The sequence below is a fragment of the Polypterus senegalus genome, chromosome 6, assembly GCF_016835505.1.
Source record: "Polypterus senegalus isolate Bchr_013 chromosome 6, ASM1683550v1, whole genome shotgun sequence".
NCBI lineage: Eukaryota > Metazoa > Chordata > Cladistia > Polypteriformes > Polypteridae > Polypterus > Polypterus senegalus.
In genome coordinates, this window is record NC_053159.1 from 125,996,396 (window position 1) to 126,019,473 (window position 23,078).

The 23,078-nt window shown below is 35.5% G+C and overlaps 1 protein-coding gene and 1 non-coding gene across 2 annotated transcripts in view; both read right to left on the reverse strand.

The window, feature by feature from the left end:
* prpf8 (pre-mRNA processing factor 8) overlaps positions 1-19,616 on the reverse strand; it is a 31,072-nt gene extending 11,456 nt beyond the window's left edge. The window contains exons 1-27 of the mRNA XM_039757083.1: positions 19,454-19,616; positions 18,793-18,907; positions 17,831-17,999; positions 17,484-17,648; positions 16,858-17,076; positions 16,513-16,725; positions 14,439-14,564; positions 14,240-14,345; positions 13,691-13,881; positions 13,452-13,571; positions 13,168-13,357; positions 10,553-10,672; positions 10,282-10,416; positions 10,030-10,159; positions 9,726-9,922; positions 9,198-9,404; positions 8,279-8,442; positions 7,738-7,864; positions 6,662-6,854; positions 3,850-4,037; positions 3,450-3,688; positions 2,231-2,377; positions 1,731-1,941; positions 1,416-1,532; positions 926-1,173; positions 374-553; positions 140-275 (exon numbers count right to left, since the gene is read on the reverse strand). Coding sequence (XP_039613017.1) covers positions 140-275; positions 374-553; positions 926-1,173; positions 1,416-1,532; positions 1,731-1,941; positions 2,231-2,377; positions 3,450-3,688; positions 3,850-4,037; positions 6,662-6,854; positions 7,738-7,864; positions 8,279-8,442; positions 9,198-9,404; positions 9,726-9,922; positions 10,030-10,159; positions 10,282-10,416; positions 10,553-10,672; positions 13,168-13,357; positions 13,452-13,571; positions 13,691-13,881; positions 14,240-14,345; positions 14,439-14,564; positions 16,513-16,725; positions 16,858-17,076; positions 17,484-17,648; positions 17,831-17,999; positions 18,793-18,895 — 4,341 coding nt within the window. The 5' untranslated portion in view covers positions 18,896-18,907; positions 19,454-19,616. The remainder of the gene's footprint in view (positions 1-139; positions 276-373; positions 554-925; positions 1,174-1,415; positions 1,533-1,730; positions 1,942-2,230; positions 2,378-3,449; positions 3,689-3,849; positions 4,038-6,661; positions 6,855-7,737; positions 7,865-8,278; positions 8,443-9,197; positions 9,405-9,725; positions 9,923-10,029; positions 10,160-10,281; positions 10,417-10,552; positions 10,673-13,167; positions 13,358-13,451; positions 13,572-13,690; positions 13,882-14,239; positions 14,346-14,438; positions 14,565-16,512; positions 16,726-16,857; positions 17,077-17,483; positions 17,649-17,830; positions 18,000-18,792; positions 18,908-19,453) is intronic.
* LOC120532003 lies at positions 18,976-19,104 on the reverse strand. The gene has a single exon (XR_005634191.1). It is a non-coding gene; the product is annotated as a small nucleolar RNA SNORA54 (small nucleolar RNA).
* Positions 19,617-23,078: the final 3,462 nt, after the last annotated feature.

Consider the following 23,078-nt stretch of genomic DNA (forward strand, 5'->3'; position numbering starts at 1 on the left):
AAAGGGTTATCTGAAAAGAAAGCAACAATTTCAAATAAGTCTAAGGATCAGAGTAAAATAAAGCAAAGTAAAGGAGTTAATGTAGGTGGTGTCAATGCCAAGAAGCTAAAGAAACATATGCACTAGTACAGATAATGACCTGGTATTGTTTGAAGTCTGTTCTCACTCTCCAGCCCTTATCATAAGCAAGGGTGTGCCTGTCTTTCTGGAACAGAGTATTAATTCTTGGGATACCTCTATCCCAGGAATCTTCCAGGTCCTCCAGTGTTAACCGTCTGAAAGAGAACAGACATGCCGTTTTAACAAAGGCAAAGAGTAAAACTAACATTCAAACTCTTTTCTTAGGTAAAATACAATTGCAAACTGTTCTTACCTGTTCTGGGCAATGGCTTCCTGTCTCTTCAATGCATACTCTGCCCACACTCTCTGAGAATCAATAAACTCACTCTCCCAGGGCTGGATGTAACGATATAAATTTGGAATTAGCTGGTCCTCCTCATGACTCATGCCAGAACGGAAATGGGTGATACCAACGTCAGTCTGTTTGGACCACCTAAAGAAGGTAATATACAAGGAAATGCAATTTTAAAGTGACAAATCGTATCCACCAGTTTGTTCATCCTCCAACTGACTGCAGGGTCAAGTCATGTACTTCCACCACCTCCATAGAAAGAAAAATCTTTAATATATTGACTATCAGGTGATCACATTTTATACTACTACAAACTCTCTTACCATCCCTGTAGAGATCAATTTATTAGACAAAAAAATGAGATTGACTAGAATGGGAGAACACCACAAATGTGATTTTTGCTATGCACGCTCTGGTAAGAGCCATCCAAGTAAGTTAAAGCTCAGTAGTTTGTGTCAGGATGTTTTATCTTTTTATGCTGGAACTTAAAATGATATATTAATGCATTCTCACCTTAAATCAGACTGTGGAATGAGGACATGCCCCATTGACAGCATTCCTAGTCCTCCCAGTTCCTTTGGCGTATAAAACACAACTGGGGGAAATCTGCTTGGCATTTTGGAGTTGAGCCCAATCTTGATTCTTGTCTGAATCTTATTCTCACATTTTACAAGCAAGTCCAAAAGTTCTTGTGTATTCACCACAGCCTCTCGGAAATAGGTCATCAAGCCAATCAAAGCTGTATTCCACTTGTTTACAATCTGAAAATATCCAAAAACATTGAAGGTAATGACAATTCTCCCCCCCTCTTCCATTTATATACTGTACATACAGCATAAACACACTATGTATTACATATAGATAGAAATACAAACACACACGACATTTAATGGTTTGTGAAGGCAACACAGGCAGACACAGTAAATCAGCAAAACAACATTTTAAAATGCAGTGTTAGATACAGAGGTATACAATCTTACTAGAGTTACTTCTGAGATAATACCTTTGTGAAAGTTGTGGATCCAGAAGCCATGAGTATTTGACGAACTCTGTTATGGAAACGCTGCATAGATTCATCATCAACTCTCAAGAAGCACTGAGCAGTTCTCTCCTTAGTTACCTGTGAAAAAGTGTTTACAAAGAAATCAGTCAGCCACTAATTAATATTTGGTGTTCTCACTCATCAAGTCATGCCCGTTTTACCAATTATGAGTTTTCTTAAGTTTATTCTTTCCACAGAACTACTTTAAATCATGTTACATATTCATAAGCCGTTTATGCTCAGTGAACTTTAAAATATACTATTTATCAACATTACCTCATTCTGTAAATTCCAGACTCCATCTTTGTGTGTGAATTCCTCATAGCTGGTGCGGCATTTTGGCAAGATGCGGCACTCAAAGCCACACATGTTAAAGAGCAGGTTTGGATTGTCTTTACTGTACACCGATACAAAGCTATTTTCCCATTGCACTGTTGTTACAGAACGAGGAAGTCGATTCTTGATATCCCAAAAGACAGCCCGACCACTACACCAAAAAAGTGACAATTTAAAGCATCAGCTGAATTCCCAAGGACAAAATCCACAATGATGAGTAATATAAGTTAAACAACCATCAGTACTATTTGAAAAAAGAAAAAAAGTAGGTAAAGCAATAGACAGAAATTTTTTACAATAGTCCCCACCACAGTAATGACAATAAAAACAAGCCGCTTATTGTAAAAGTTAAACTCTTTCCTGAAGTTCAGATCACCTCAAAAAGATGCTTGCTTAAGTTTGTTACAAAATAGCCCTCCCCCCCTCCAATCAAAACTTACAGATTGACGTCATGCTTCATTAGTCTCATTCTGGCATCTCTGGGCCAGCACTTCTTGTTATTGTACCCAACGATATTTTCATTGTTAGGGTCAGGATGCTCAGTCAGGTATCTCTGAATCAGATCCCTTGCTTCATCAGCTGAAAATCTTATAGAAAAACAGGGACAGGGTTACTTTGATATTTAAACTTTAAAACAAAAAATTTCTTATTTGTAAAATACTAATATTAGAGTGATGCCAAACACATTTACTCAACAATGGCACAAAAACCTTTGTTTTAGATAAACAACACACCATGAATCAAGTATGTGATAGGGTAAATAACTCATTTTTGAAGGAACCGATTTATGAACAGAGAACCAGTATATTTACTTTACATAGGCACTTCTTAAATAGAAATAAATTAATCTCAGTACAGCAATAGACTGCCATATCAATTTGCCGGTTTCTCACAAAACTAGAAAGCTTTAGGGTAACAAGGCATAGGTCTTTTATTACAATGGAAAACTAAACTAATGCATTTGCACTTTTCAAAGTCTTTGTTTTAAATTATTTTAGTTTATAAAAAGAGGTACTTAAGCTCAGTTTAAATGTGGCACTTTTGTAAATAAAATCAGTTTATTATGCCGATTACACTCCTGAAACAAACTGACTATTTTTGTCACTACTCTCTCAGATGATTTCAGTACAAGGAGGTAGTTATGGTCCTGAATTTCTAATTTGCTACTAAAGACAGAGTGGTGGCTCTGAGGCGAAGGATCTGCGCAGGTATCTGTAAGGTTGCCAGAAGGAATCCTACTCTGCTGGGCCCTTGAGCAAAGGCCTTTCAACCTGATGATTGTGCTCCAGGAGTGCTGTACAATGGCTGACCTTGCGCTCTGACGCCCATAGGTTACGAGAAAAAAAATTCCTCTTGGGGATTAATATAGTATACCAAATATCAAATGTGATTACCTATACATTACTACTGTACATACATAAAAAACACAGCTTTGAACTCTAAATACACAGGAGAAAAAAAAACAAAAAAAAAAAACGGTACAATGTAGTGAATAAGAGTGGGTTGGAAAACAATGTAAAACTGAAAAAAGCCCAAAGAAACAATCATTTGCCTTCCAGACTTGTGGTACATGGTGAAAAACAAGCACCTACTAAGTAAGACAAACAGAAAACTACTACAGATTCCATCCTTCACTAGATACTTATAGTGGTAACCTACCTGAAAAAAAGGTGAATTCGATCAATGTATCTGCAGTACAATCGAATAGGGTGAGCCGCCTCAGTAGCAATGTCTTGAAAGCTAAGAAAATCATTGGGCATTTGTGGGGGTCCTGCCATCTCACTGGCACGATGTAGGCCAAGCACCAGCAGATCCATTACCAGGCCATAGTACTGGACGATGAAAGAGGCAAATTGTAGACCTCTAATAATACCATAAGAATTTGTGTGGTTCATATCCTGAAAGAGAAATTTAGGAACATCATACCTAACAGTCACAGATAGGAAACAAAGAAATAAACTTGACTGCATTTGAGAAACTCAACACAAACTAAAAAAATATGAATCTAAGTGAACCTGAAATACTCCATTTTGACCTACATAAAAAAGTTACCACATACCTTATAGTTAATAACAACGTTGTTTTTGGCCGTCATGTAATCAGCAATATTGTGATCAACAATGAGTCGAAGCAGTCTGTTCAAAAGTGTCAGATCAATCTTCTCATACATTTTTTCATACCGAGACTCCAGCATTACATTGCATTCTCCTTCTATTGTTTCCCAAACATCCTGCAAATTGTTGATGCCTGCCACAAAATTAAAAACAATGTGTATCAAAAATATATTAAACTCTACTTGCATTAAATACCCTGCTCAGAATGATGTACAGATTGGCAAATTATTTCAAAAATTACATGGGATTAAACAAAAATCAAGACTAAGAGGACTCAGCAGTCACCTGCCAAAGTTTTCGCTCCACAGGTTACATATAGTATGTACATGTATCTGAGTCAAGATTGTAAATGAAATTATTTCATGTGCTACCAGTTAACAGAATGGGTCACTTTTTTATTTTGATTGAATAATTGTACAAATGTATTTTCAAGTTTTTGGAATACAGGCTGGCTAGACAAGAGTAACTCCATACAGAACATGGAAAAACTAAACACAATCAAAGTGATTTGTTTGTCAAGAAGATATAGCGGGTTGGGTTTAAGAACCAAAAAGAAAATTTTTAATGTATTTTCAACATATCCCAGTTGTGCAGTGATGTAGCAGTACTACCCACAACGTCAGGGAACTGAATTTAGAACTGTCTTGTACAATGTCTGTGTGGAGTTTTCTTTAGGTGCTCTGGTTTTCCCTCCACCTAAAGACTGGTGTTTTTTGGTAAATTTAGAAATGTAAATGAGTGTGCTCTTCGACAGACTGGCACCCTGTGTCTCTAAAATAGATTAAGTGGGTTCAGAAAAGGAAAGGTGGACAGGCAGTTTTCTTACCTATTAAATGAAAATGATAACCTCTGAGATGCCTTAAAAATACATAATTAACCAGAAAGTACTTTTATACAAAGAACTAAAAGATAGGACACAGTTAAACTACATGTTTGTTACACATATTATACTGTAATTTTATAACAACTTATTTCGCATAATAAACGTAATTTTTTTTTTACCTAAGAATGCATTTTTTTTTTTTTTGTGCATGCAGTGACAGGAATAAAAGCTGAACTCTAGGCGTGTGTGCAACAGAATTAACTTCAATTTGTGTAGGTAGCTGTTAAGCACTGGTAAACACCTCACCCCATTTCCTTTCTTAACATTCTTGAAGTATTTTAACCACAGAAGGGAAACTTGGAATTAATAAGACAGGAACATGATCAAACAAAATTACATAATTATGCTAGAAACAAGCTTGTGTTCTGTATGGGAGATTTATAGATTTCTAATGGTAGTTTCTGGCTAAGTGAGCCATCTCTTGTCTAAATGCTTCACACTTTTCCAGTATTTGAAATGAACAGATCATTCTATATTCTAGGAACCAATAGATAGAGATAGATACTTTATTAATCTGACCCAGCTGGCCCGTGCATTTCATTTTATTGTACTAAAATACAAAAAAGGTATTCTGTATATATAGCAACAAAGTCAGTGTTAATCAACTGTTAGTGACTGAAATATCAGTTAACCTTAAAATGCATCCCACGGAAATACTGTAACCTTGGTTGAATTTTGCAAATGCACCATTAAAGAAAATGAAGTGATCATAGATTAATATAATACAAGGAACAAATACCGAGTCACATGATCACAAAGAATAATAATGTCTCTCATATCAGTTTATTTCTCTCACTACTTACAACTATGTCCCACCCTGTCCACTCTAACTGAAGGTTGTTGTCTTACTAATGTGATTTTATTTTATTGTAAAGAATGCCCACCAAAAATTATACACTTTAATGTTAAATGAAACTACACTTGTAGTGGGCACACAACTAATTTATGCACCAACCATTCAGATAATGTTAAAATTAAGACAATTTGATTTGCATTTGTCTGCCATCATAATACTTCATCACATTACATATTTAATACATTTAAAATCACACTGGGATATACATATGACAGGATTATACAAGCTAACAGGCTAACCTCAGGACCGACACAGAAGAAATATTCACGTACAGTGGAAATGTGGTCACTTATGATTAAACAGATGTCAGAACAACAGTAATCAAGGCCTAATGCCTGCTGCTTTTGAAATGACAAAACGTAGTCAATAACATAATGCTTCGGATTAAGGCTGGAGTAGGCTTTGATCATAAAGTTAATCTTGAGATATGCAGTTTCATGAAGGTTGTAAAAATGAATAAAAATTAAAAAGTGCGTCAATAACTCGAGAAGTTGATGTGTTATGCACTGTATAAACAACTAACTTGCTCAATTTAGGCAGCTGGTTGTTTGGTCTTTATATAACCGTAAACAAAGTAAAATTTTAACAGTTACAAATATTTTATTTTTTAATCTCTGTTACACAATTAAACCACCACTCACTTCACAAACTACATATACTTATTAAAAAAAACATACATAAGCAAATGTGCCATCTCAGGATTCAGTAAAACACCTTGGATTAAAGTGAGAGATAACTAATCCACACTCATGTAACAGTTTTCCTAATTGCTGTGGCTACAGTATTTAAATATAAAATAACACAGAGAAGACCATAAACAATTTGTTTCCATTTTTCCCCCACTTAAATTCTTTGGAAAAATATGACAGGAAAAGCTTAGGACAGCAATTGTAAAAATATGTTAGAAAGGTTGTAAGAAATTCTAGAGCAAGTAAGATTTAAACACAATTTTGCCAACATTAAGACAAACATATTTTAGGTGTATTACAATTAACTCAGAAAGAACACACAGCCTTACCTTGACACCACTTGTAGACCAGAAGTGGTGGCGGCTCAGTGTCTGCTGGCTTGATCCAAGGTGGAAAAAGCCTGCGCTTATCAGCTTCATACCACAGGTACTGGTCCAGGTAAGCATCGGTGATCTTCTCCAAAGGCTCAACGTCATACACAGGAACCAAGTGACTATACAGGTCCATAAATTCAATTCCCACCTGTGAGATAAAAATTAGTTTGGGTCAATCTGGAAACAGAAAAGGCTCAAAGCACCACATGCCATATGGATTCTTTACATCGTTTAGTAATGTATTAAAACTGAAACACTAATTAGGCATCTGAAGCAGAAAAAAAGTCTTAAAAGTATAACAACAACATTTATTTATATAGCACATTATCATACAAAAAATGTAGCTCAAAGTGCTTTACAAAATGAATAGATAGATAGAGAAAAATAGAAGATACAATACAAAATAAAAATAAGTCAACATTAATTAACACAGAATAAATAGGGTCTGATGGCCAGGGTGGACAGAAAAACAAAAAAAAAAAAAAAAAAAAAACTCCAGACGGCTGGAGAAAAAAAATCTGCAGGGATTCCAGACCAAGAGACCGCCGAGTCCCCTCTGAGTAATATAGAGTAATAAAACCCCATAATGTATTAAAACTGAATATTATCAAAGCCTGAACTGTAATGTTAAGTGATGAGGTTTCCGAAGAAAAAACTAAACTGGATTAGAAAATTTGAAATTGAATAGATAGATTTATCTAATAACGTAAAAGCACAAACTTGTGAAACAAATTACCTTAAATAAAACTTAAAAAGATGCCTGGATGTCATAATAAATCATAATCACACTAAATGTTTAAAAATAATTTACCCAAGAAGCCTGCTTCTGATTACACTGTATTTATGTGTGTATTTTAATGGAGAAGGGTTTGAAATGTGAGGTAAGAATACTTCTTTGAGACACAAGCAGTCATTACATTTTGAGTAACGGGTAGTGGGCAAGGAATGTAGTCATTTACTATTTTTTTTTTGTCACTCAACACATTTTTCCATCGTGTTTATGTACAGTATTTATGAATTTAAAAACCTACCTCTTTGAAGGCTCGCTGAGTAAGGAGATGACGCTTGATTCTTGATAGCGCCTCATGAGGGTTATCATAAGCCTGTTCAATTAAACCCAGCTCCTCTCGCTGTGATTGATTAAGACGAGATTTCACACTATGGAATTAAAAAGAAAAATGGTAAGCATATTGAGTACACTCAATAATAAAGTGCAATAAACACAATGAGCACATTGCTCAGCTATTATTTAAAACCAACGCTGCTGAACTGTAACCTTTAGTAAATCACAATACACATTATTTTACTCTCAGTTGCATTGTTTTTCTGAACTTTATATTTTCTATTTTTTTATTAGTGGTAGTAACTGAGTATAGCATACATGAATCTATACAAGTAATGTTTCTTACTAGGAGAAAGGGGTACTAATTAGAACTGCAATGTTATTTATAAAGAGAAATTATTTAAAAAAAATAAACATTAGTTTACATAATTCAATTTACACTTTTATATTTCAGATTTATAAAGGCAAACATCCACCAGTATATACATTCAAATTGAATAGTTATTTACCTATAAGCCTCCTTGAGCCTCTCCAAGGCTAGAATAAGCAGTTTTGTGTCATGTTTGTATGAAAGAGGAGGGAATGGGATAGGGGAAAATCTTCGGCTCTCCAACCAGTGAACTGTGGTGGTATAGATAGCCACAGCCTCCTCAGCAGTGATGTAGGGCCCATCCTGTAGAAACAAGGGAGAGAGTCAAGACTATGGACTTCAAAGACTGAAGAATAGTAACAGCAGAAACACTCAGACATGAAGAGAATCTACCAGAACCAAAAAGAGACAAAAAAATATTGGTAAGGGGGTTGGGAAAAAAAAAAAAAAAATCAAAAAATCATACACACACTTTACCCTCAAATTAAAACACTATGTAGTATCATCTAGACAATCTACCACTGAATGGCAAAAAGCCAAATCAGTTGACCCACATTTTCAAACTCACTTCATCCAATTCAAAGGTGCAATGGACCAAAGCCCATTTTGTAAACACTGAGCACAAAACAGGAATCATCTTGGAACGAAAGTCATTGCATACCTCATTCAAACACACCAATTTATAGCAGCCAATTAGCTTCACTAACAAGTTATAGAATGTGGATGGAAAACTGAAACACCCAGAGGAAACCTGTGCAGACAAGAGAACGTGCAAACTCCACATAGACAATGACCAGGCAAAGGTCATTACACAGATGTATTGGCCACATGCAGATCAAGCTGATCTAAAAATATCAGTTACTAGACAATAGAAATAAGTAAAAACACTTCAATGTTGTTTAAATAAACTGCAAGGATGTGTCAGGTTACTATAAAACTCAGGTGCAAGTTCTATATTTTACTATTAATACCAGTTATTCTCATGCCTTAAATTAGCCATCATTACAGAACAAGAGCCATTTGGATTACTGTTCTATTTACAGTGCTTGTTTATATACCTTCAGGTAATTGTGTTGCCTTTCCTGCTCTGCTTTGAGGTATAATCTGGTCAAGCGACCCAAATTCTTTTTGCAAACGGTCTTGTCAACAGTTGCCCCTCGACGAATTCGTTCTCTGTTATAATGGGCTGTGTTTGTCCACCAATCAGCTTTAGCCTTTACATAGCGAAGGATCATATTCTCAATTGGGGTGGGGAGGCCAGGAACCTAGAAATTGAGAAAATTGAAAACATTACTATGAGTTTGATTTTATGCAAATATTTAAAACTTTCAATCACTAACAGTTGATTAACACTGACTTTGTTGCTATATATATATATATATATATATATATATAAAAAATAATGCTGTTTTTGTATTTTAGTACATTTAAGAAATTAAATGTGTTGACTAAATGCTTCACTTTTATAATAAAGATGTAAAAACATAAAAACATTACTCAAAGCACTGCTTTCCTGCAATTCTTAAAAATATTCTGAATGTATGGACTAATTTTTCTTTTCTTTTTTTTTTTTTTTTTAAACCCACCTTCCAAGGAATATTGGCTTTCCAGCATCTCCAAGATTCACTTAGATGCTGCAGAATGGTCCTTGCCTTGTTTTGCTTGATGCCCTCTGGCATCATATCTAAGATGTCATGCATTACAGCAGCTCTCAATTCCAGATCAAAGTGGGACTCCACACGCTGTTTTGTGACAGTCTTTGCCACTCCCTTTGAGTGACGTCCTGCACAAATGAAAAGTTTGCAACAGTGGAACAATAAATAAATGGTACATATAAAATAAAAGGCTTTGGTATGATAAATACATGGCACTGAAAACACATTAACTTACCTTCGAACTGCCTGGCAAGCAGGTTTCCTAACCACCTTTCCAGAAGTGGTGTTATCCCTCTCATGAAAAAGAGCCAGACTCTCCAGCCAGGAGCCCAGAATCCACAGCCAGGGCCTTTTCCAACAGGACCCTATGGTAATTAATCACAGTCAAATGAGATTCACAGCCTGATTATAGGAAATGGGGACGATATCGTAAAAACATAAAATGCACTAAATCTGGAAACAAACAAGTTTCCCTTAAGGCACTTACAGTGTTAAATCTGTAATATATAAGATGTTTCAAGTCCTTGCACATTCGAATTTGTCTCATTAGCTTGTACTTATAACGGTACATTCCAGTCAACTGACCCACATGGGCAAAGATATACTGCAGGCCATCTGCCAGCTTAGACAGAGTTGAGGAGAGAGAAACAAAAGCATATTTAATCAATTTTTATAAATACATTTTACAAAAAGTTAACATTTAAACATCACACAATGAAAAACTGAAAATGCAGTAAATTTATAGGTCTATTTTATACCTGGAAAGCATCAACATTTCCCAGTCTGTACTGCACATGGCTGTCAACCACAAGCTTGCTGAGACGCAACACTTCTCGACACAAGTGGAACGCATTGCCAAATCTAGACTTTTTACGCTCCTACAATGCAAAAAAAAAAAAAAAAAATACATGATCTTAAGAAGTACATATGAAACAAAAATAAATTTGAAACAGTTAAACAACTCTGAATCACTAATGGTAGGGCAAAGAGTAAACCTGAATTGTTAAACATTAAATGGCTTCATGTTGAACTCTCTTACTAAATAGACCCTTTATTTTTCAATAGGTTGTGAAAAGTTTCGAATGAATACTTCACAACAAAATTATGTATTTTTTTTTTATTTGCCTAATGTGGTTTATAGTCCTGGTCAAGAAAAAACTTTAATATAGTTTGAGGAGAACAGAGATAATTTTTGATAAAATTGAGTGTATTAGAATGTCTAGGAGTTAAATACCCAGCTTCTCCCACTGATTCATTGGTCAAGAATTCAAAGCCAACAAAGTACAACAAGGCTATTTTTTTATTTGTGAAATACTTTCATTAGCTAACTAACAATATTTTAGCAAAAAAATGCAAGTCATACAATCATACAACTAGATGAACTGAGGTATGGATTATGTGACACAAGTAATTCAAGCTTTTTGATGGACATTTTTGATATTGTTTATTGTTGTCCAGAGGTTTTCACCATAGGATCCCATTCTATCAGAAATGTTATCCACATTCTGCATGGAATCATGATTAACAATTATTCTCTGCTATAACTACAAAGTACATGGGGTTAACCAATAGGTTAAAAACACAACAACTAATGTATACATTTTTAAGCAATATGAAATAAATACACTCATTGCATGGTACTGCACTACCAAAAAAGGCACCAATGATTGCTCCATTAGATAATCAAGCTGTCTGTTTTGCAAATGTTTCACAGTAACCTTTGCAGTTTCTCAAAGGAACAGTGCACATACCATTACGTATAACAGTTGATTATGTGTCTTGATAAAAACAGCTCTGTTTTTGAGAAAATAAATTTTGCATTTTAGAGGACCAATAGCTCATACTCTAAAGAAATAGTCATATGAAAACGTTTGTTGATTTGAATGCATGTAACTGCTCAATACTGATTACTTGCAACACCAAATTGATTGGATTAGGTCGTTAAGCCTTGAAGGTGTGTCCAATCATGAGAAAAGGTATTTAAGGTGGTCAATTGCAAGTTGCGCTTCCCTTTGACTCTCCTCTGAAGAGTGACAGCATGGGATCCTCAAAGCAACTCTCAAAAGATCTGAAAACAAATATTGTTCAGTATCACAGTTTAGGGGAAGGCTACAAAAAGCTCTCTCAGAGGTTTAAACTGCCAGTTTCAACTGTAAGGAATGCAATCAGGAAATGGAAGGCCACAGGCACAGTTGCTGTTAAACCCAGGTCTGGCAGGCCAAGAAAAATACAGGAGCAGCATATGAATATGATTGGAAGTGATCTGTGGGTTGTATGTAACCTTTCTCACAAAGACCTGCAGGATGGTGTATCTGTAAATCGTTCCACAATTCAGTGCAATTTGCACAAAGAACATCTGTATGGCAGGGTGATGAGAAAGAAGTCCTTTCTGCACTCATGCCACAAACAGAGTTGCTTGTTGTATGCAAATGCTCATTTAGAAAAGCCAGATTCATTTTGGAACAAAGTGCTTTTAGACTGACAAGACAAAAATTGAGTTATTTGGTCATAAAAAGTGCTTTGCATGGCGGAAGAAGAACACCACATTCCAAGAAGAACACCTGCTATTTATTGTCAAATTTGGTGGTTCCATCATGCTGTGGGGCTGTGTGGCTAGTTCAGGGACTGGGGCCCTTGTTAAAGTCGAGGGTCAGATGAATTCAACCCAATATCAATAAATTCTTCAGGATAATGTCCAAGCATAAGTCACAAAGTTGAAGTTCGAAATCTACAAACGCATTCATGCAGAGGGAGAAGTACAATGTTCTGGAATGGGAATCACAGTCCCCCAACTTGAATATCATTGAAAATCTATGGGATGATTTGAAGCAGGTTGTCCATGCTCAGCAGCCATCAATTGAACTAGAGAGATTTTGTATGGAAGAATGGTCAAAAATGCCACCATCCAGAATCCAGACACTCAAAGGCTATAGGAGGCGTCTAGAGGCTGTTCTATTTGCAAAAGGAGGCTTAACTAAGTATTGATGCAATATCTCTGTTGGGGTGCCCAAATTTATGCACCGGTCTAATTTTGTTGTGATGCATATTCCATATTTTCTGTTAATCCAATAAACTTAATGTCACTGCTGAAATGCTACTGTTTCCATAAGGCATGTCATATATTAAAAGGAAGTTGCTACTTTGAAAGCTCAGCCAAGGATAAACAAAAATCCAAATAATTAACAGGGGTTCCCAAACTTTTTCATATGACTGTATAAGCATCCAAAAAAATAAACTACTACACTAAGAATGCTGACTGAAATTTATTTCACTTCCTCATAATTCTTTAACAGTAGATTTTCATGATACATTTTTTATGACCATAGTACCTAAAAATCTGTCAACATTAAAAAAAAATGATTTGCCCATTTACCTTTGTGGTGAGAGTCTTCACAGGCTTTAGATTGAAATTGTAATCCAGATGAAGGTAGTTAAGATTTTTCCGGTGGATCAAGAGGTTCAGCATGTTGTATCCCTGTCTACATACCTGAAGGCCAACTTCAACCCAATCCAACTTTGTAGACTGGAAAAATTTTGTGGATTTGAAAGAGCGAAATAAATATCTGTAAAGGACATAAAATGATCGAGGAGTAATTTAATGAACTGCAGAAAAACATAACATTAAAATAAAAAAAGTCTAAAATATTCTGTACCAACCTTTTTTTTTGTGCTTTAGGTGGCCGATGTTTGAGGGCATTCAAAACATAGTACTTAAGTAGCTTCTGGTAGGAGACACGTACTTTCACTGGCTGTCCAGCTGGACAATGCTCACGATACCTAAGAAGAACCAATTAAAAATACTAACAAATACTGGCGCGCTAAAAGAATACCTATCACAAACAGTCATCACTACATATTTTTTGATAAAAACACAAGCGAAAAAAATGGCTGCTCACCAGTTTTTAATGAGTGGGATGTCTAGAGCCCTGCGGGTTCTCCCAGAACGTAGATTAAACGGACGAGGAGCCCACAGTAAAGCAATACCGTTGGCTGTATTGTCAGTGTAAAGAGGGGTATCTTTCAAAAATGGCTCTACAAACTCTGGCAACTCAAACTCCTCATCATCATCAGGCAAAGGCTCTTGACTCTACCAAGAAATGAATATTAAATAGATTTTGTAAGTTTCAAAGTTTTTCAAAAGTTATTCCAATGTTAGATTGTTTATAAATTATATTTCTACAATGGAGGACCTGCAGATTATGTGGGGGTTAGGGAGACCCTGAAATGCTAGTTTTCTGTTTAACAGTACAGCACCTAAATCATCAAGACAAAATATCTTCAGTTATAACCAAGAATAAAAATGTTATTCACATAAACTGTCTTTTAAAATTGTTACATTTAGTAAAAGGCAGTATCATAGTTCACTATAAAATAGTAACGCTGCAAGAAATATTTGCCATTCATGTGTACAAGTTCATTTACAATTACCTAAAACATTTACATACCTTGACAGAGTGCCTGTGGGAAATTGGATTGATCAAGGGGTCAAAATAAAAGGCTGGAAGGTCAGGATCTTCAGTTTTAATGAAAACAACATTTGGGGTGTGATACCTGGAATCAAAATTCATGATATTAAACATTTATTAGCCTTTCAATCATTTTTAAATGCAGAGTTAAAATATTTTCTATCAGACTTTTGCTTACCAAGTAAGATGAACATGATGAGGTAAGTTATTATATAAATATGGAAATGCAATCTTGTACTCCGTTCTTATTGGCTGTCTGATGATGATTTTGTTGATGTCATTAAACTCATTCCAGTCTTCATCCCTACATTGCAGGACAAAAATCAGAGCAGATTTTATAAAATATACATACATATACATATATGATCGATCAATTACATTCCTTCACTAAATTATTTCTGTGTTTTAAAAAACTACAAAAAATGCTCTAGACCAGGAGTTTTCAAACTGGGGGAGACCATACTTTGCTTGGGGGTCAGCCAAGGCCGCCGCTCTTAAAAGAAAATTAGCCATATTTTAAAGATTGTCTTTAAATTATCTCACATAGTTTTTAAATAAGTATTAATCAAAATGTTCAATTGCTTTGCATATAGGACCACTTTAAAGCAGCAGTTAAGACCACAGCTGCAGGTTTGAACCTGTGTGATACGCATGCGGCTCTCGGGTGATACACACGGGAAACACAAAGGAAAAAAAAAAAAAAAAGGAGGCCTTTGGAAAAGGGAGGAAAAAAAAGTCTCTCTCTGCTCGGCATCACTTTAATTCTAGCACTCCTCTCTGACTCCCTGCGCTTCTAATGCAAAGCCTTCACTTCCATCTCAATCTCATCTTGATCTTTTTTTAATCATGGCAACTGCCTACGCCAATCTGAAGTCTCCCTCTGCTTACCAGGGGTGTAACATAACCCCAACACTCTTGATCCCCACCTCTTTGAGTCAATTTATACCATACTTGAGACTGCACAGAAACCATGCAACAAAACTGAGGGATTTTTCTGTAAAAAGAGCATCTTAACAGGCGAATTTCCTCCTTCCCACGAGAAGTTTGAGCAGAGTGTGCATCTCGCTGACTCTTACAGTACCAATTTTTCAACAGTGCTATATTTCTGATTTTGTTATTTTTTTTAGTGTACCTCTGTGTTTATCACTGTAGCAGAAAGTGTCAGACTAATGCAGACATATTAAAAATGAGAAAGATGTAACAGCAATATACCGTACATTAATAATATGTATTTAACAATTCATTTAGTACTCGCTAATATTAATCAACTGTGGAAAGCCTGTGTTTTGGAAAGAGCTGCCAATGTTCAAGAACCTTAATCTTTCCACAAATAGATACAGGAGTAGGGAGAACTTAGAAGGTGACTTGGCTTTTACCCAGACAGAGTTTTTATTCACCCAAAGTTATATATAGTTTGTTTCTCTACTTTTTTGATATGGATTCATACAACTATATTTTTTGTAAATTAAAAATATGTAAATCACACTACTGTTCTTACATTAATTTCCATTATGTAAGAATTAAAAGACATGCAACTACAACTGCTATCAGTAACCACTAGTTATAATCCCCAAAATTGCAATATTAGGGTTGGGTTTAAAAAAGAAAAAGGCCTTTAGATGTTTCCGTTCCTAATAAGAGTTCAATACTTAATTTAAAAATTGTGGTGTTTCGAGACATTCAATTTTCTAAGGTGAGATGCAAAGTTAAAAAAAATAAAAAAACTAAATAAAAGTTATAACCCCTGGCCCAGAGCTATCGCACAACATTTGATCATGAGTATCAATAGTCTACTGTAGTTAACATGTTTTACTTAATATGTCTATTACTAAACAAAACCATGCAGTAGGCTGCTGTCAGCAATAACCAAGAATCCAAGATCATGCACTGAGGAACACTGAACAGATCGTCCAATCTTTTGTGGGATCCTGAGTTTAACAAAAAGTTTGGGAACCCTTGTTCAACAGTGATTTTACATTTTAGAATTATCAAACATAACTGAAACAAATCAAAATCAATATTTCCATATGCCAAATAATTCTGATTGCCCTGTTCAGGATAAAAAGGCATATGGCCTAATCAGGTAACCATGCCTACAAGAACAACCAACTCGGGACAGATTACTACTCAACCACAAGGAACATCCACATGCATCAAACTTACAGCCAAAGACTGAATTCTGGATTATTCTTTGTATTACTCAAAATAAGGAAAATTAAGTCAAATTCAAGATGATATTTTAATGCACTTACTGCAAGTTGATGTCTCTAACAAGTGGCTCAAATTTAGGTCCTCCTGGTATGGCCATATTAAGTGCTTTGGAGGTGAAGAAGGCTTTGAGGTCAAAAAGATAGAAATAATTATCATCCACCAAGTCTGTTAGAAGCTGATTGGCCAAACGATAAAGAGTTGACATCATTGGAAGAGAAAACTGCCAGCGCCTATATGTAGACCCATTCACAAACCTTATGAGTCAGGAGAGAGGGAAAAAATATAAGTGACTGAATTGGTTAACAGTACCATTTAAAAATGTAATGATTGTAAACATTAGAGTATAAGGAATATTCAAGAGTCTAATATTTAAACACAACACATACTTGGTGTTGTCTCTAAGAGGCTGGTGATCATATAGCCAATCAGCAACTGAGGAATCTTCTTCAGGATCCAGCTCCATTTGAATGGCTTCCAGAGGCTCAACATCTAAAATGTTGTCAGCATAATCTAAAGGGGGTTCCTCATCATCAAAAGGTGGGAAACGCATTCGTTTGAAATGCCGTCTGTCTCTCTTTTCTCGACGCATCATAATCCACATTGAGCTGCCATAGAGTAATTGGAGAGTAAATAAAGTTGTATGAAAATGGCATTACACGACTGCTATTAAAATCTTAAACTAGAAACAAACAAGCTTTTGGGCAAAAACAAAACATAATAGGTATAAGATGTTCAAAATCTTGAACGGAAGACCGTTTTTCTATATCAATGACTTAAACTTCAGTTTATTCTTATATAACACCTTTCTTAGGGCAACACTAACAGTTTTTAATTTAAACAAAGGACATATTACAGAAATTAGTTTTTAATGAGGATTTAAAAAATATGAAGTTAATAAGACGAAAACGTATATACACTACATAAACAAACACATAATAAATACCATAGGTATACATCCACACATACTGACTATGAAGTTATAAGTTCTAAATGTGATTTTTAATTTGCTTACCCCCATTGTGCAATGTACACCGGTTCAATGACCCAAGGAATCTCATTTACAAATGAAATTGCACCAGTTATGTGATAGAGCACTGGTACATCACGGATCTGCTCCCACGGCATAGGCATGTTTTCCAAGAGTTTCAGAACTGCATGAGGCATATATTTAAGAGCACTGTCCCCGGAAAGGGGGAAAAAAAAAACCAAAAAAACATTAAAATATTGTTCAACACATTAGCTCTGAATATAACTATAGTTGTTTCAGCTGATTGTTTAGCTTGTTCAAACACTTTAAAATATCTAAAAATAAGCAAACAACCAAAAATGCAATATAGGGAAGAAAAAGTTGCTCATTACCCCAAATAAACCCTCTTGTCATGGCGGAATTTTCTGTTGGTCATGTCACCGTGGTCACGAATGATCTTACGGACATGTTCAGGAGGCATGTCTTCTTTCTGGGCATCAACATACCCAAACTTTCTTTTCTCTGCATAACGTTTTGCTTGCAACTGTTGCCACTTACGTGCTACAAAAAAAAGAGTTAAACAAATAAGCACAGGCAAAACCTTTCATCCGGTATGAAATAAGAGGTGTAAATCTAAAAAGACTCCATTACAATCGTATAGTTACCAAGAGTGTTTTGTACTGGTTTTTGAATTGCAAAAACACATCTTAGTATATTTTATCGTGACCAACATAACACTGCACTTTACAAAACATAAAAAAATTACACTCTAGGCAACAAGCCAAGGTGTGATGTAAGATAATTCAAATGTAGAATTTTTGCAGGGATGGATGGCACATGCTTGCTACAGCTTCTGTCTGCAAAAACCACACCTCATTTTTTTGTAAAGCTTTTCACTTTCTCTCAAGGTTTGATTTATTCATTAATCTGGTTTTCTGTGCCTTACTCTGCTTCAAAACATTGTTTTTCCTGGATTTATCGTTATTGAATGTTTTATGCAGGCGTCGTTTGTATTCAGTGATGTGCGATATGCCCCGTCGTTCATTCTTAATTTCTCTGAAGCGCTCTGAGCAGGGAAAAGCCGGTATAAAAATGTATAATTAATACTGCAATAATGTATATCAACAAATAAAATGTACAGTAAGGCCTGGTAAACTGTATAGTGGGTCATGGATATGTACATCATGTAGAAAGCAAAAGAAACAAAGGTATGACCGATTTAAAAAGCACAAATGACTAACGAAATCCAGATATGATCAGCTCATGTGCGTGGAAAAATGCTTATTAAATCTCCCGGTTCACAATCTTAAAAAATAAACACATAACAAAAAGAAACTCTTGTGATTCAACATACCTTTCTCTTGCAGTTTTTCTTCTGACATATAATCCGGTATTGGAGCAGGAGGAGTGGGTATCCCAGGAGGGACAAAGGTATACGGAAATGCAGGGGTAGCCATTGTGGTTTAAACCTAAAAATGTTTGAAATACAATTGTAACAAATCACTAAAACAAAACTAACAATTCTGAAAGTTTATGAGGCTGTCCCAAACTAGAACTGAAGTTTACAGCAAACGGCAATAAACTATTTGTTCAAGATGGGTTAATTTAGCACTGGAATGGAACCCAGTAACAGGGAAATGATGATAATGGGTTACGAGCAGTGCATATGTATCATTAAACACCCGCGTACAAAAATCACTCATACACACAAGTCCGATGTCGGTGTTAAAATGGATCTCTGACACACTCAACTGCAGGAGAGCTCCAACGATACTTAAAAACAACACGGCCTGGCATTAACATTGGAAAGAAAGAGATACAAGGACATTTAACATAATCTTCAAACGATCTCACATTTAACATACAATAAGTGTCTCAAAATTGATCATAGTCCTCTGAAAATTACGCATTTATAATCAGCCGCACAAAACACACCATGCAGAGAGTAGGCCTTCCTACCTCCCTGAAATGAAGTACTCCAACTAATTACTTTTCTTAATATATGCAAAACTTACCTCGGTGTAATCGACAACCGAGTTGTCCACAAAACAATTTAATGAACGCAGTTCTCTATGGTGTTGATCTTTTAATACTCCCTGTCGAACATCACTATGCAATCTTTTCCAGGCGCCAAGGTACAGCACCGAACACTTGCTCACGCAAGCTCGGTACAACAAACGCGCATGCGCACGCACAGGACGTTACGTCCTTGTGCGTCACTGCACGCTGAACCTCAACCAATAGGCACTCTAGTTGCCAACAGCATGTGGCAGAGTCCAGTAACACACAAGATGGTGGATGTATTCGTGTGAGAGAACGTGTACTTGCTCATAGTTAGGGTTTTTTTTGTAATGAGAAAAATAACAAAAGCAAATTGCACAGTAATTATAACAGTTTCATATAAAGTAAATTGCCACAAGAAAGTAATTAGTATAATTTTAAAACGACCCTAGTTTTAGTTACAAAACGTACAAAGCGTTGAAAGCACTATACATGTTATGGCCTTTTTTTACAGAGAATCTCGCATATATTTCACAAAAATAGAGTAAAAAGTTTCTTACTGGAAAATTTAAACCATGCGCATAATATCCCTTAGGAAACTTTTGCCGCTCCAAGGCCGATATTTGTGAGTCTTAACAGAGATTCTCATTTATATTTCATTTTAAGAAGTCAACTTTGTCACAGTTCCTCCTCCTAAAACTCGATTAGGAGAAACAGCTTTACTGATAAAGTTGACATGAGATACAACTGTGGTAAAAAGTAGCCAAAACCGTGAATCTGGTTTGGAAATAGGTGTTAGGATTTTGACATTTCTCTTTCTAGTCTTGTTTTAATCTTGCTTTTACTTATTAGGCAGATGCCTTTTTTCAAAATGACCAACAACATGTGATTCAAGTTTGGTTTCTTTTATTTTTTCCTAGTTGGAGCACAGGCAGGTAAAGTGATTGTTCATGGTCACACAGTGTCAGCAGCAGGACTTAAGCCCACGTCCTCAGGGTTTGAGATACAATGCTTAAACCGCTATGCTACATCTCTTTCAAGTTTCCAAAATGAGAACAATCTATTTGGAGCACAGTGATATAAATTAGAGCAACAAATAAAATTATTAAGAAGGACTACAGTTTTGTAATCCTGGTAATGTGTTTAATTACCACAAACATTGCACCATATATTATTGAAAACACAATACAAGTACTTTCATATTCCAAAATAAAAATCAAATCACTGCTCAGATTTCAACAGTAATATAGGCTACCTAAAGAATCAAGGCAGTAACATTATTTTTACAGACATATAACCATAATGTACAGCATATACAAAAGTATTGAAGCTCAAAGAGTGACAGACATTTTAGAATGCCTGCACTGCTTAGGATCTGTCAGTATACAATGGTAAAGGAATACAACCTAGAAATGAGAAAGAGGGCCTATATAAGACTTTCTTTATTGTGCTTTGAATGTTTGAAGTCAGATTATCTCAAGGCATAACGTGAGCTACCATAGCTATGCTGACGACACACAATTGTATTCATCAATAGCGCCTGGTGATCCTGACTCTCTTGGTTCACTGACCCAATGTCTCATTTGTGCTTCTGAATGGATGAGTAGTAATTTTCTCATGCTAAATAAGGAGAAAACAGAAATCTTTGTAATTCACAAAAATGGATATAATGAGGATATTAGAAATAAATTTGATACATTAGGATTAAAAGTCAAGACAGAGGTAAAGAATTTAGGTGTAATTATTGACTGACCTACATTTTAAAATACATATTAATCAGATCTCTAGGAGAGCATTTTTCACTTAAGTAATATAGCAAAAATTAGATCCCTTATAACTTTGCAAGATGCTGTAAAATTAGTTCACGCTTTTGTTTTTAGTCGACTAGATTCCTGTAATGCATTCCTCTCAGTACTACTCAAAAAAGACATCAATCGATTGCATCTAGTGCAGAATGCAACTGCCAGAATCTTAACTAGGAAAAGAAAATCTGAGCACATCTCTCCAGTTTTGATGTCACTACACTGGGTATCTATGCGATATTGAATTAACTTTAAAATACTGCTTATGGTTTACAAAGCCTTAAATAATCTCGCTCCATCTTATATTTTGGAATGTCTCTCACCTTACACTCCAAATTGTAACCTTAGATCTTCAAATGAGTGTTTGCTTGTAATTCCAAGAGCTAAACTTAAAAGAAGCAGTGAGGCAGCTTTCTGCTGTTGTGCACCTAAAATCTGGAATAGAAATTTACCAGGCTAATATGGTGGAGCACAAAAAACTGATAAAAACTCATTATTTTAATATGGCTTTCTTATAGCCTCATTTTAGTATAACACTGATATTCTGTATATGCATTTAATTAACATTTTTATCATGGCTCCACAATCCAAACTAACCTCCACTTTCTCTGCTGTTTTTTTTTCTAGTCTTCTGTAGTAGTGACCTGCATCGCCACCACGTGATCAAGGCACCATGCAGTCCTTACATTAATGTATTGAAGGCCAGATGCCCACATGACCATCATCATCTAATTCTTCCATGTGAAGCCTGAAAACCATGAGGACTGATTGAAATCATTTATGTTAGGTAGAATGCCTAGTGGGGGCTAGATGGTCTCATGGCCTTGGAACCCCTGCAGATTTTGTTGTTTTCTCCAGCCCCCTGGAGTTTTTTTTTTGTTTGTTTTTTCTGTCCTCCCTGGCCATTGGACCTTACTTTATTCTTTGTTACTTAGGATTACCTAACCTTATTTTTATATATATATATATATTTTTCTTTCTTCATCTTGTAAAGCACTTTGAGCGATATCATTTATATGAAAATATGCTATATAAATAAATGTTGTTGTTGTTAACACTAAAATAACTATATTAACAAACAAAATGTAAAAAAATCTATACTTAAACCTTTCTTATGTTTGAAATGTTGCGTTGACAGATTTTTCTGCATGTAAAGGTTTACCTTTCTGCTTGCACTCTGTTAGTGCCAAAGCAAAATGAATATGTCTCTCTATTATAATAAAAAAATCTTGGAAGGAGAGACGAGGTGTGATTTTCTCAGAGAGATACTTTCACATCCCGCGAGACGAGACTTTGTGCCAAGGTATTTAACCATGTCTGGGGCCGGAAATAAAAGACAAAGATTAGACAACAAAGTAGAACGTCGTAAAGAATTTAAAAACGTTGGCGCGATAACATGCAGAGCAGGTTAGAGATAATGAAAGTAATAAAATTCAGAAAGTCTCAAAAAAATGATAGTATAGATCGCATTAGCGCAAACAAACAGAAATTATTACTCTGTGAAATAATGGAACAGCGAAAAGAGATCGAATATATTGTTCGGATTAAAGCTTTAAGTCAGAAACTTGTAGATCATCTAATTCGTATTGCCATCAAGGAAAAGTAGTGTTTCTTCCCAATGAAGAGGCATATCCATGAGAATTAAAAGATTTGTTGTTTGGTGAAAGTGAAATCCACATACGCTGTCACACTTGGGTCACAGAATTGCACAGATACACAGGAGATTTTAGGGACGGAACCTTTATTCAGACACTTCAAACAAACATAAGTCTCTTTCAGGAGTGAATTGAGCTCTGTGTGTAGTCAGAGGAGACAGTTCTGTCTCTCAATTTAAAGA